General features: G+C 40.9%; 1 protein-coding gene across 2 annotated transcripts in view; it reads left to right on the top strand.

Annotated features, from left to right (window-relative positions):
- ATG7 (autophagy related 7) overlaps nt 1-2,731 on the top strand; it is a 248,500-nt gene extending 245,769 nt beyond the window's left edge. For both annotated transcript variants that reach the window (XM_056524273.1, XM_056524274.1), the window contains one exon: nt 2,574-2,731. In XM_056524273.1, the coding sequence (XP_056380248.1) occupies nt 2,574-2,606 (33 nt within the window). In that variant the 3' untranslated portion in view covers nt 2,607-2,731. The remainder of the gene's footprint in view (nt 1-2,573) is intronic.
- The last annotated feature ends 10,681 nt before the right edge of the window (nt 2,732-13,412 follow it).

The raw sequence follows: 13,412 nt of genomic DNA, 5'->3' as shown, positions 1-13,412 counted from the left end.
GCTTTTTTGTGGTGTAGATTTTATTAATTGGAACAGGTTGTATAGACATGGAATATGTGACTGAAGGTTTGTTATTCCCCCTGTTTTCTTCTGCATCTTCTCTCCGTTTAAGAGGCTGTTTCTCATCCAAAGCTATATTGTCATATATTGTATATGTAGCCAAAATCTAAATTAAACATTGCCCTTAGTAACATAAATATTTGGCATACAAAGACCTGGTTTTCACTGTTTTATTGTGGGACACGTGTTGCGCCATGAACGACATTCTAGAGTCTGCCGACAGGCTCCAAGGGTGACCATGAGGGATTGTGAGTTTGTCCAGCTGCTTTTCACAAGCTGTACATATACATATATTAGTGAATTGCAGCTAATTATATTAAAGGGTTTTCAGAATTAGAAACAAGGTGTGTCTAGAAAAAGAACCACTCTTGCCTATGGTGTGACTGGTGCTGCAGCTTAGCCACATAGCTCATAAACAAGAACTTTAAAACTGGTCACAGCAGAAACAGTTGAGATTTTTAAAACAGAGTTAGATACATTCCTAGAACAAAATGACATTACTGCTTAGGCAGAAATATAATCACAACCCTTCCCCCTTCAATTCCTTGGTTGAACTTGATGGACATATGTCTTTTTCGGCCATACTAACTATGTAAATATGTAATTACATTTTTAAATGAGCACTGTCAGATCCCAAAATATTTTATATGTTGTTACTGATGAAAATCAAAGACCTTTTGTAATATGGTTGTTTAAAAAATTTGAATATTTAACCGGTTGCCGTGTAAGGACGAGCCATACCGGCTATCCCCCAGCTGATTCCTGTAGCTGAGGGCCGGTGTTAATAGCCGACATGCGGCGATTGCCGCGGCCGGCAATTAACTGTTTAGATCGCCACTGTCAAAGTTGACAGCGGCGTCTAAACAGACATTTAAACCATCCCTGGTGGTCCAGTGCGATCGCAGTGGGGGGGGGGGGGGTGCGATTCACTGCTGAGGTAGCCGGAGGACTTACCTCTGTTCCTGTGCTTGCTGCCGCTCTGAGAATGGTAAAGCCTGGCAGGATCAATCAAGCGCAGAGTACACAGACCAATGTGGTTCTAAGGAACCACATTGATCTGTATGAGGAATCTACTGATTTCTCCCAAAAGCCTCCTAAGGGGACTAAAAGTGTAAAAAAAAAAGAAATATGTAAACATAATAAAAATAAACATATGTGGTATTGCCGCTTGTGTAAATGTCTGAACTATAAAAATATAATGTTAATGGTGTACGCGTAAAGAAATTCCAAAGTAAAAAATTGCGGCTTTTTGGTCACTTTGTATACCCTAAATTTTTTTTTATAAAAAGTCCCATCAAAGCAAATATGCTACCGATAAAATCTTCAGATCACAGGGGCAAAAAATAAGCCCTCATATATGGAAAAATAAAAAAGTTATAGGGGTCAGAAGATTTAATTATAATTTTTTTCAAGTAGGAAAATAAAATAAAACCTATATAAATTGGGTATCCTTGTAACCATATGGACCTACAGAATAAAGTTAAGCTATAATTTTTACCGAAAAGTGCACTGTGAAGAAACGGAAGCCACCAAAAATTACAAAATGTGGTTTTGTGTTTTTTTTTTGCCCCCCCAATTTTTTTTTCTGGTTTCACCGTAAATCTTGTGGTGATATGATTATAATGACATCAAAGTACAATTGGTGGCGCAAAAAAAAAGCCCCATATGGGTCTGTATGTGCAAAATTGAAAGATTTTTAGAAGGTGATGAGGAAAAAACTAAAGTACCCTGCGTCCTTAAGGGGTTAATAAAGAAAACCACTCCTGAAAATCCCACCACTGGGACACCAACCAGTCATGCAGCAGCATGAGGCTTGTCCATGGGTCATGGACTAGAGACGACTCATAGACAAGGCTGCATGAGCAGACACACCAATCACCTCCCACCACCACAAGAAGGGACATGCCCCCTTCCCCTGAGAGGATTTCTAACTTAAAGGGGTATTCCAGGCCAAAACTTTTTTTTATATATCAACTGGCTCCAGAAAGATAAACAGATTTGTAAATTACTTCTATTAAAAAATCTTAATCCTTCCAATAGTTATTAGCTTCTGAAGTTGAGTTGTTGTTTTCTGTCTAACTGCTCTCTGATGACTCACGTCCCATCATGCACAGCTCCCGGGACGTGACATCATCATTAAGCTGTTACACAGAAAATAACAACTCAACTTCAGAAGCTAATAACTATTGGAAGGATTAAGATTTTTTAATAGAAGTAATTTACAAATCTGTTTAACTTTCCGGAGCCAGTTGAGATATATATATAATATATAAAAAGGTTTTTCCTGGAATACCCCTTTAATGTGGCCATTTAGTTCTTACTATCATCAGGAGTACTAAGGGTCTTGTTTTGTTAAACTGTTCAGAAACATTTTAAGAAAACTAGAAAAACAAATATTTGCTCCATATCTACTTTACAGGGTTTATTAATTGATATTGTAGCTAATGTATGTATCTTTATAAAACATTTATTCTATATTGTTATGGTATTAACTCTTTCTTATCTCTTTTCAGATCTGGGACATGAGTGATGATGAAGTGATCTAACAGCAAAAACCCTCCACTGTATCTGTGCAATAAAAGATGGGAGCATCACCATCCAGCTTGTCTTTCCTTGGCTGCTAATAAGTAGACCATGTTCATTTTGTCTTTTTATTAAATCACATAAAGTTTGTTCTTGTTTGACTTAAATTTACATTTTAACTATAATAGGTCAAATTTATTTTTATATTTGCCTAGTGCTTACCCCAGATTCCTTTATCTCATTATCTCCATGTAAATATATACCAAAATATAACAACATTTTTTATTTATATAATCTCCAGTGCATCGGAAACAAAGGATACACATGAAGCAACCCAATATATATAAATTTAAATGTTACTTTCTGCATATCGGTTACTTCCTAGAACATAAGACAAAGCTTCTTATCAATGAACCTTTACCCATGAAGAATCTTATATCACCAATGAACAGGAATAAGCTGTGATGTACAAAGATCTTTTACTGCAAGTGTTAGAGAAGTCTTATTGTTGAAATTATTCTACAATGATTACTTTAAGGATGTTCTTTAATGAAGCTATTTCATAGTGGAGACAAAAGTTACTTAGTTAAAAGTTACTTAAATGGTCTTTCACATTGATGATAGCTGGCCACAGACATAGTCATTTTGTGCACATCTGAATTTGTGTTTGCTTTTACCATCTTCCTAATAAACGTTGCGTCTATTGATCACTAATGATCATGAATTATTCATAAATGTTAATTTCCTTTTGAAGTACATTGACTATACTAGTTAAAAAATTTTGACTTATAGTTGGGTCCATTTGGACAGTGACACAATATCCACAATTTAGCCTTGTACACCACCACAATGAATCTGAAAATTAGCCATCAATATCTTATTGAAGAATAGACAAGCTTTGAGATTTTATCCAACAGGTTTACATTGACATTACTGCTGTTTGTCTCCGACAGTGTGATGCCCGTTATTTCATGATCGCGAATAGCAGGAGAAAAAAGTGCTTGCACAGTCTTTTTCTCCTGCTATTCTCTCTGAAAATAGCAGCGCCTAATGGATCCCATTGGGGTCCATCGGAACCCGTTATTGCCCGTTATGACCTGTCAAAATGACGGCCGTCAAACACAAAAAAAAAAAGAGAGTTTGTCTGCCGTTATTGACGGAACATAACGGTAGTGTGAAAGGGGCCCTTGCCGTATAGAAAGTGCAGCCTCTATTAATGAGAGATTAAGGTGGAGAGATTAATGTTCCAGAGCGGATACAAAGTGTTGAATTTGCATTTGGTAGCTGTTCTTGGGAACTCTCAATGTGTGATCCAAAGAGTTCTCAATTCAAGTGAAGGAGGCTATCATTAGGCTGAAAACACAAATCTATAGAACGATAGCAGACACTTTAGGGGTGGCCAAGAAAGCACTGGTGAGATCTTGAATATTGAAAGGCATGGAAGATAACTTAAGAGAATGGTTTCATAATTGTTGCCTAGGTAATGAACAACCTCTTTAAAATAGGATAAGGGCCTTCTTAAAGGCCAGTACTCCACTGGAAAACATTTTCTTTTAAATCAACCGGTGCCAGAAAATTAAACAGATTTGCAAATCACTTCTATAAAAAAAATTCCACTCCTTCCAGTACTTATCAGCTGCAGTATAATACACAGGAAGTTCTTTTCTTTTTAAATTACCAAGTGCTCTCTGCTGACACCTCTGTCTATGTCATGAACTGTCCAATGCCTGATGAAGCCATGCATGTGCGGTGAAACGTGTTGCATTTTAATAAACCTTTTATACTCACCTGATGTGCCTGTTCTGAGTCAGCGCCGCAAAAGACCCTTTTGAAGTCCATTTGTCTCCAGGAACTGTCCAGAGCAGGATAGGTTTTCTAAGGGGATTTGCTCCTACTCTGGACAGTTCCTGACATCTACAGAGGTGTCAGAAGAGAGCACTTGTGGTATGGCAGAAAGGAAATTCAAACTGAAAAGAACTTCCTGTGGAGCATACAGCAGCTAAGTACTGAAAGGATTTGGGATTTTTAATAGAAGTAGTTTACAAATCTGTTTAACTTTCTGGCACCAGTTGATAAAAAATTTTTTTTTCCTGTGGAGTACTCCTTTAAGGAGATCTAAAAGCCAACCTGTTCTGGAACAAGATTCTTTGGACACACGATCTCAGAGCTTACTTGTACAGAAATGATAGGAAAAGAACAGAACAGTATGAAGAAAGAAAGGAAGGACTGATGGTCCAAGGCTTACCACATCATCCCTTTACCAGTTTTGGTGGAGAGTTTTGGCTTAGGCAGGTACAACTGTTGTAGATTGATAGTTTGGCTTTTTAGAGCTGGGCTTTTTGTTCAGATTCAGTCAATTGCTGCTAAAATAATGGGATGGTGTTTCACTAAATTGTATTATTGTTATTACTTGAAATGCCAATAATTTCAGGACAATGAACATATGATCAAGTTGAAGTATATAGCACAACACAAAAAAGTACAATTGTACAATAAACTAAATGAGTACAGTCTGGTACAGAAGAAAAGAGGGAACCCTGGCTATGAGGGCTTACAATCTGCAAGGAGAGAAGGATGAGACCGAAGGAAAGGATCTCAGTAATCCTTAGAGATGTATGGAGGGGCAGGTTGTGGATGGCCTTGTGTATCATATGTTAAACTGAATTCACTGAGCCATGGGTAGACAAAGAAAGGATTGGCAGAGGGGAGGAGTGGATTTACAACAAAATAGAGTTGAGGGTAGATTTAACCCCTTAAGGACTTGGCCATTTTACACCTTAGGACCGGAGCGTTTTTTGCAATTCTGACCACTGTCACTTTAAACATTAATAACTCTGGAATGGTTTTAGTTATCATTCTGATTCCGAGATTATTTTTTCGTGACATATTCTACTTTAACTTAGTGGTAAAATTTTACGGTAACTTGCATCCTTTCATGGTGAAAAATCCCAAAATTTGATGAAAAAAATGAAAATTTTGCATTTTTCTAACTTTGAAGCTCTCTGCTTGTAAGGAAAATGGATATTCAAAATAAAAAAAAATTTGGATCACATATACAATATGTCTACTTGATGTTTGCATCATAAAATTGACGTGTTTTTACTTTTGGAAGACACCAGAGGGCTTCAAAGTTCAGCAGCAATTTTCAAATTTTTCACAAAATTTTCAAACTCACTTTTTTTCAGTGACCAGTTCAGTTTTGAAGTGGATTTGAAGGGTCTTCATATTAGAAATACCCCACAAATGACCCCATTATAAAAACTACACCCCCCAAAGTATTCAAAATGACATTCAGTAAGTGTTTTAACCCTTTAGGTGTTTCACAGGAATAGCAGTAAAGTGAAGGAGAAAATTTAAAATCTTCATTTTTTACACTCGCATTTTCTTGCAGACCCAATTTTTAAATTTTTGCAAGGGGTAAAAGGAGAAAATTTTTACTGTTTTTTGTAGCCCAATTTCTTTCGAGTAAGCACATACCTCATATGTCTATGTAAAGTGTTCGGCGGGCGCAGTAGAGGGCTCAGAAGGAAAGGAGCGACAAGGGGATTTTGGAGAGAACATTTTTCTGAAATGGTTTTTGGGGGGCATGTTACCTTTAGGAAGCCCCTAGGGTGCCAGGACAGCAAAAAAAAACCCACATGGCATTATATTTTGGAAACTAGACCCCTTGGGGAACGTAACAAGGCGTAAAGTGAACCTTAATACCCCACAGGGGTTTCACGACTTTTGCATATGTAAAAAAAAACTAAAAAATTTTACCAAAAATGCTTGTTTTTGCAAAAATTTTACATTTTTACAAAGGGTTAAAGCAGAAAATACCCCCCAAAATTTGAAGCCCAATTTCTCCTGATTCAGAAAACACCCCATATGGGGGTGAAAAGTGCTCTGCTGGCGCACTACAGGTCTCAGAAGAGGAGTAGTCACATTTGGCTTTTTGGAAGCAAATTTTGCTCTGGGGGCATGCCGCATTTAGGAAGCCCCTATTGTGCCAGAAAAGCAAAAAAAAAAACACATGGCATTATATTTTTGAAACTAGACCCCTTGGGGAACATAACAAGGGGTAAAGTGAACCTTAATACCCCACAGGGTTTTCACAACTTTTGCATATGTAAAAAAAAACTTAAAAATTTTACCAAAAATGCTTGTTTTTGCAAAAATTTTACATTTTTACAAAGGGTTAAAGCAGAAAATACCCCCCAAAATTTGAAGCCCAATTTCTCCCGATTCAGAAAACACCCCATATGGGGGTGAAAAGTGCTCTGCTGGCGCACTACAGGTCTCGGAAGAGGAGTAGTCACATTTGGCTTTTTGGAAGCAAATTTTGCTCTGGGGGCATGCCGCATTTAGGAAGCCCCTATGGTGCCAGAACAGCAAAAAAAAAAAACACATGGCATTATATTTTTGAAACTAGACCCCCTTGGGGAACATGACAAGGGGTAAAGTGAACCTTAATACCCCACAGGGTTTTCACAACTTTTGCATATGTAAAAAAAAACTAAAAAATGTTACCTAAAATGCTTGTTTTTGCCAAAATTTTACATTTTTACAAAGGGTTAAAGCAGAAAATACCCCCCAAAATTTGAAGCCCAATTTCTCCCGATTCAGAAAACACCCCATATGGGGGTGAAAAGTGCTCTGCTGGCGCACTACAGGTCTCAGAAGAGGAGTAGTCACATTTGGCTTTTTGGAAGCAAATTTTGCTCTGGGGGCATGTCGCATTTAGGAAGCCCCTATGGTGCCAGAACAGCAAAAAAAAAACACATGGCATACCATTTTGGAAACTAGACCCCTCGGGGAACGTAACAAGGGGTAAAGTGAACCTTAATACCCCACAGGGATTTCACGACATTTGCATATATAAAAAATATTTTTTTTTTCACTAAAATGTGGGTTTCCCCACAAATTTCCCATTTTTGCAAGGGTTAATAGTAGAAAAGACCCCCCAAAATTTGTAACCCCATCTCTTCTGAGTATGTAGGTACCCCATAAGTGGACGTCAAGTGCACTACGGACGAACTACAATGCTCAGAAGAGAAGGAGTCACATTTGCAAACTTTGCTGAAATGGGGGGGGGGGGCATGTCGCATTTAGGAAGCCCCTATGGTGCCAGGACAGCAAAATACCCCCCACATGTCATACCATTTTGGAAACTAGACTCCTTGAGGAATGTAACAAGGGGTAAAGTGAGCCTTAATACCCCACAGGGGTTTTACAACTTTTGCATATGTAAAAAAAAAAAAATCTTTTTTTTCACAAAAATGTGTTTCCCCCCAAATTTTACATTTTTACAAGGGTTAATAGCAGAAAATACCCCCCAAAATTTGTAAATACATTTCTTTGGAGTAAGGACATACCTTAATTTTTGATGATTTTCGCTCCGCGGGTGCACACCAGGTCTTGGAGTAGGAGGTCAGTCAGGGGCCTTGAGCTTATTATTGCAGCCAGGATGTGGGACCCCCCCTCAAGGAGCGTTAATGGGTGGGGAGCACTGAGCCCTAAAATAGGGGAACACTATGGGGGACAACAGGCCGTAACTGGGGTAGACAGGTGAGGTACAGTGGCCCGTAATATGGGGTACAGTGGGCCAAAAAATAATATAATAATAAAATAGGATATGTTCCCAGAATGATGACCCAGAGCACAGCCAAAACTAAAAAAAATATGCCCGCCCCAAACCCTATGCTCTGAGTCATCATTCTGGGAATGTGAGGTGTGAGGCCGTCCCTAACCTGTTGCCTCAAATGCGCACCCGCTCAGGTGGAGAGAGAGCGCTGCGCATTTGAGGCAACATAAAAAGTCCCTGATGATAGTGACTCAGTGACCTATGACCCATTTTTGAAAAAACACCCCCAGAGGTCTTATCAGGTTTTTTTTTTTCAGGCTTTTTTGGGCAATTTAGTGATTTATGGGGGTAAAATTTTGGAATGTACTCTGGACTTGGTACATTGGTCAAATTATGGAAAATTAAACTGAAAAGGGAAAATTTAGGGTTCCATGGAAGTGTGATACTCCCTGAAGCAGCCTATGCAGAGGGCCGGATTATCTGGGCAAGTGTCACACTGAATGGTGGTGTCCCTCCGTCTCCCCTTCCTGTGACACACTCTGCATTTTTTCTGGGATCGTCCCTTCTTTCCACTGGGGGGGGTGGGGGGGACCTCACCTGGAAAGTGTTGGCCTGGGACGATCCTGGCGCCTATAACTCCAGACCCTTGGGAAGTCCGGCCTGATCTTTCCCGGTCAGCAAAGATCAGGAACCTTAGGACTTCTTCTTGGTACTGAAGGTATGTCCCTGTGTTGCCAGCGTACTGGGATAGTACAAAAGCGTTGTACATGGCAACCTGTACCATGTAGACCGCAACTTTTTTGTACCATGCCCGTGTTTTCTGCATGGCGTTGTATGGCTTGAGGACTTGATCTGAGAGATCAACTCACCCCATATACCGATTGTAGTCCAGAATGCAGCGTGAGGCCCCAAAATGTCCTCATTTCCGCTGCATCAATGGCGCGCCATTCATTGGGCCTGGCCAAAAACGAATTGGGGTGGTGGGCAATGAACTGCTGGGCGTACAAGTTCGTTTGCTCCACCATTAGATTGACCAGGCTGTCACTGAAAAAAAACTTTAAAAAGTCCAGATCAGTGAACCCAGCCGTGTCAATCCGGATTCCTGAGTCGCCAACAAACTCAGGAACCCGTGGCTGATAATCCTCTGGGGGGCTCCAGACAGGGTCATCGGAAGGGGGCTCCGGTGCACTTGTCTGGGGGGCCGGACTCCTATTACGAGCGGCATTGCCACCCGTACTAGTGTCGGCCACTGGGTCACTCTCATGGGGGGTGCGTGGCCTCGCCTGGTGGCGTCTCCGCCGCCGTACAGGGGACTCATCATCACTACTAGATGATGAGGAGGGCGATGAAGAACACAAAAATGTTGGATCTTCATCGTCCTCACTGGCAGATTCGGAGTCGGAGGCTAAAAAAGCGTAAGCCTCCACTGCCGAAAATGCCCGGCGGGCCATCGCCTTTATTGTACGGTGGGGGGGGGGGGGGGGGAGTATGTAGTGTGTGGTGCTTGGTGTACAAAGTGTAGAAAAGTAATAGAGAAAAAAAAAGCTGTGGCCAAAAAAAAAAAAGGGGTGGCAAACGCAGCTCCCTGAACCCCTAATAGGACCCTGGGTAACGGATCAGACCCTAATAGGACCCTGGGGGACCTATTAGGGGGTCAGGAGGGGGGGATTTTTTTTTTTCATTTAAAAAAAAAAAAACTGCGCCGAAAACAAAAAAAGGGGTGGCACACGCAGCTCCCTGAACTCCTAATAGGACCAGGGGTCAGGGATCAGACCCTAATAGGACCCTGGGGGACCTATTGGGGGGGAGGGGGGGTACTTTTTTTTTTTTACTCCGGAGCTCTGAGGGGGGATCAACGGTCCTCTTCCTGCTGCTGCACCCGCTGACTGAACCAAAACAGCGGGTCCAGCAGCGGGAAGGAGCCGTTAACCCCTCCTCTGCCGCTCTGCTATTGGCTGGACGATCGCCAGCCAATAGCAGCGTTGCTGGGGCGGTGACAGTATTGTCACTGCTCCCCAGCAACGGTAGGTGATTAGCGGTGTAATTGTACACCGCCGATCATCATTTATTTCCAGGTCATCGGGTCACAAGTGACCCGAATGACCTGAATCGCTGAAGATCGCTTGCGTGATTTCGCAAGCGATCTCCGGCGATCGCCGACATGCGGGGGTCCCGGGACCCCCCTCGGCATTTGCACGGCATGCCTGCTGAAAGATTTCAGCAGACATGCCGTTCCGATCTCTGCCCGGCGAGCGGCAGAGACCGGAAATACAACGGCACGTTCTCTAACGTCCTTGGGCATTAAAGCCCAGGTAGCGGGGACGTTAGAGAACGTCCTATGTCCTTAACAGGTTAAAGGGGTACTCTACTGGAAAACATTTTTTTTTTAAATCAACTGGTGGCAGAAAGTTAAAAAGATTTGTAAATTACTTCCAATAAAAAATCTTAATCCTTCCAGTACTTATCAGCTGCTGTATGCTCCACAAGAAGTTCTTCAATTTTTGAATTTCCTTTCTGTCTGACCACAGTGCTCTCTGCTGACACTTCTGTCCATGTCAGGAACTGTCCATAGCAGGATAGGTTTTCTATGGGGATTTGCTCCTACTCTGGACAGTTCCTAAAATGGACAGAGGTGTCAGCAGAGTGCAGTGTGGTCAGGCAGAAAGGAAATTCAAAAATAATTTTTAATAGAAGTCATTTTCAAATCTGTTTAACTTTCTGGCTCCAGTTTATTTAAACCAAAATGTTTTCCACTGGAGTATCCCTTTAAGGGGAGCAAGAATGTTAGATGGAGGGCCAAAGTGAAGGATACTGCACTAATAGATGTTATTGACACAAAACTATATTAAAAAAAATGGAAGGAATATGTAAAAATGGCTGTAATTTCTACACAGTGAATGCACTGTGTGAACTCAAGCTGAAAGCCTACACTTATTATAACATATTAAAGGGGTACTCCTCTGTTCCGAACGCTGGAGCCGGGAGCTCGTGATGTCATGTCATTCAAGCCCCCTCAATGCAAGTCTATGGGAGGGGGCGTGACTGCCGTCACGCCCCCTCCCATAGACTTGCATTGAGGGGGCGGGCTAGGACGTCACGAGCTCCCAGCACCGGCTCCAGCGTTCGTAACAGTTTGTTCCAAATGCTGAACAGCAGAGTACCCCTTTAAAGGCTTTGTTTCAAATCTATTTTGGTGGTGTACAAAAGCTTAAATATGGAAAATGTCTTACTAGACAGATACTTGTACTTGGTTATTTTGAACCCTTCTATAGCATTAAATTATTAGAAAAAGTGTTATGTCTTTGGCCAACAAGATGCCGTAAGGATAAGATAAGCTTTTTTTTTGCTTGTTTTTAATATGCCTTCTTCCTAAAGCTGCCCATACACTTCTGATAGTGTTGGCCAAATGCTCATTTAACCAACAGCTAGTCCTGCTAACCACACATGCTCACTCGTTTTGACTTGTTTGAATGCATATATTCTAAATGGAAAAAGGAGAGCAAAGCTTCGGACAGCCCCCTTGGTTATCTTTTTTGCAAATAAAAGGGACACAGAAAGAGGTGAAACCTGACCATTACCAGGAGAAGAATTGTGAAAATAACTAGTGAAGGCAATAACACAGAGGGCTGCATAGATGACTATTACCAGCATGTCCTGCCCATGAAAACTAAAATGATGCAAATGACAGCACTAAGGCGAAAAGTAAGGAAGGACTGCTTAAAGGGGTTATCCAGGAAAAAAAATAAAATTATATATTAACTGGCTCCAGAAAGTTAAACAGATTTGTAAATTACTTCTATTAAAAAATCTTAATCCTTTCAGTACTTATGAGCTTCTGAAGTTAAGGTTGTTCTTTTCTGTCTAAGTGCTCTCTGAATGACACGTGTCTCCGGAACCGCCCAGTTTAGAAGCAAATCCCCATAGCAAACCTCTTCTAAACTGGGCGGTTCCCGAGACAGGTGTCATCAGAGAACACTTAGACAGAAAAGAACAGCTCATAAGTACTGAAAGGATTAAGATTTTTTAATAGAAGTAATTTACAAATCTGTTTAACTTTCTGGAGCCAGTTGATATATAAAAAGTTTTTTTCTAGATAACCCCTTTAACTCAGTGTTTAGTGATAATATAGATGTGGTTTACACCATACTCTCCTAGTCCAGGTTGCAGATACATGCATTTCCTTTCCATGTTGGGGAAATTAAATCCATTACTGATCACCAGCTTTCTAGTGTGAGGACCAACCCTGCCGAACAGCTCCCCATAACTCCGCACCCTGGACCGCTGTGAAAGTGACGTTGGGGAACAATCAGTTAGGGTTATGATCTGGGCTCGAGTCCTGCAGGAACGCATGGGAAAGGAGTTCCTGTACTTTTTCCACAGCAGGAACACCGTTCCTATAGCAGGACCAGACCTTGAGTGGAGTTCCCACACTTTTTTTCCCAGGACTAACCCCTGGTTATGATGACTGAAATCTCAGATATTAAATGGATTTAAGCTTTAAAAGTGGAACACTAAAGGCTCATGCATAGAGCTGTGCCATGTGTGGGGGCCCAGCCTGGTATATAGTGCAGAGCTGTAGGTGCTCTTTAACACCATATACACCATAATAAAAAAAAGCATTTACCATAAGCTTTTCTGTAAGGCTGCGTTCACATCACGATTTCTCCATCCGCCTTGAGTACACGATTTTATAACTTTATATACGATTTCATACTATTTTAAGTCTGATCCATTGACCTCCATTAAAAAATTGGATCCATTACACACATCCGATTTGATCCGCATATGATTTTACACAAATTTTGTTCGGGTCTGAAATTGGGTTTGACCACGAGCAAATCGGATGTGTGAAATGGATCCGATTTTTTAATGGAGGTCAACGGATCCGACTTTATATAAGATTTCATACGATTTTAAATTATAAAATCGTGTACTCAAGTCGTATGGAGAAATCGTAATGTGAACGCAGCCTAAACTGTTATAAATGTTAAGAACATCAAAACTGGAGTAAAACCATATCTTACCGCATCACCTTTATAATGGAAAAAACACATAGTGAGGGATCCTATACAAAGAATTAAAATGGAGTCCCCGAGAAATTGTTAGGATCGCACTGATCAGATTTCTTTTTTTTACATCTTTTGTGAAAAGTGAAGTGTAAAAGCCTGTCTTTGACATGCAGGAAAACTTTTGATGTGGCTTGTAATATTCCACTGCGGCTGGGTTCACGTGTAGTATTTTGGTCAGTACTGCGGCATTGTACAGC

Source organism: Hyla sarda, chromosome 6, assembly GCF_029499605.1.
Source record: "Hyla sarda isolate aHylSar1 chromosome 6, aHylSar1.hap1, whole genome shotgun sequence".
Taxonomy (NCBI): Eukaryota; Metazoa; Chordata; class Amphibia; order Anura; family Hylidae; genus Hyla; species Hyla sarda.
Note: the sequence above shows the minus strand (reverse complement) of the source record. Positions and strands in the feature narration are given on the sequence as shown.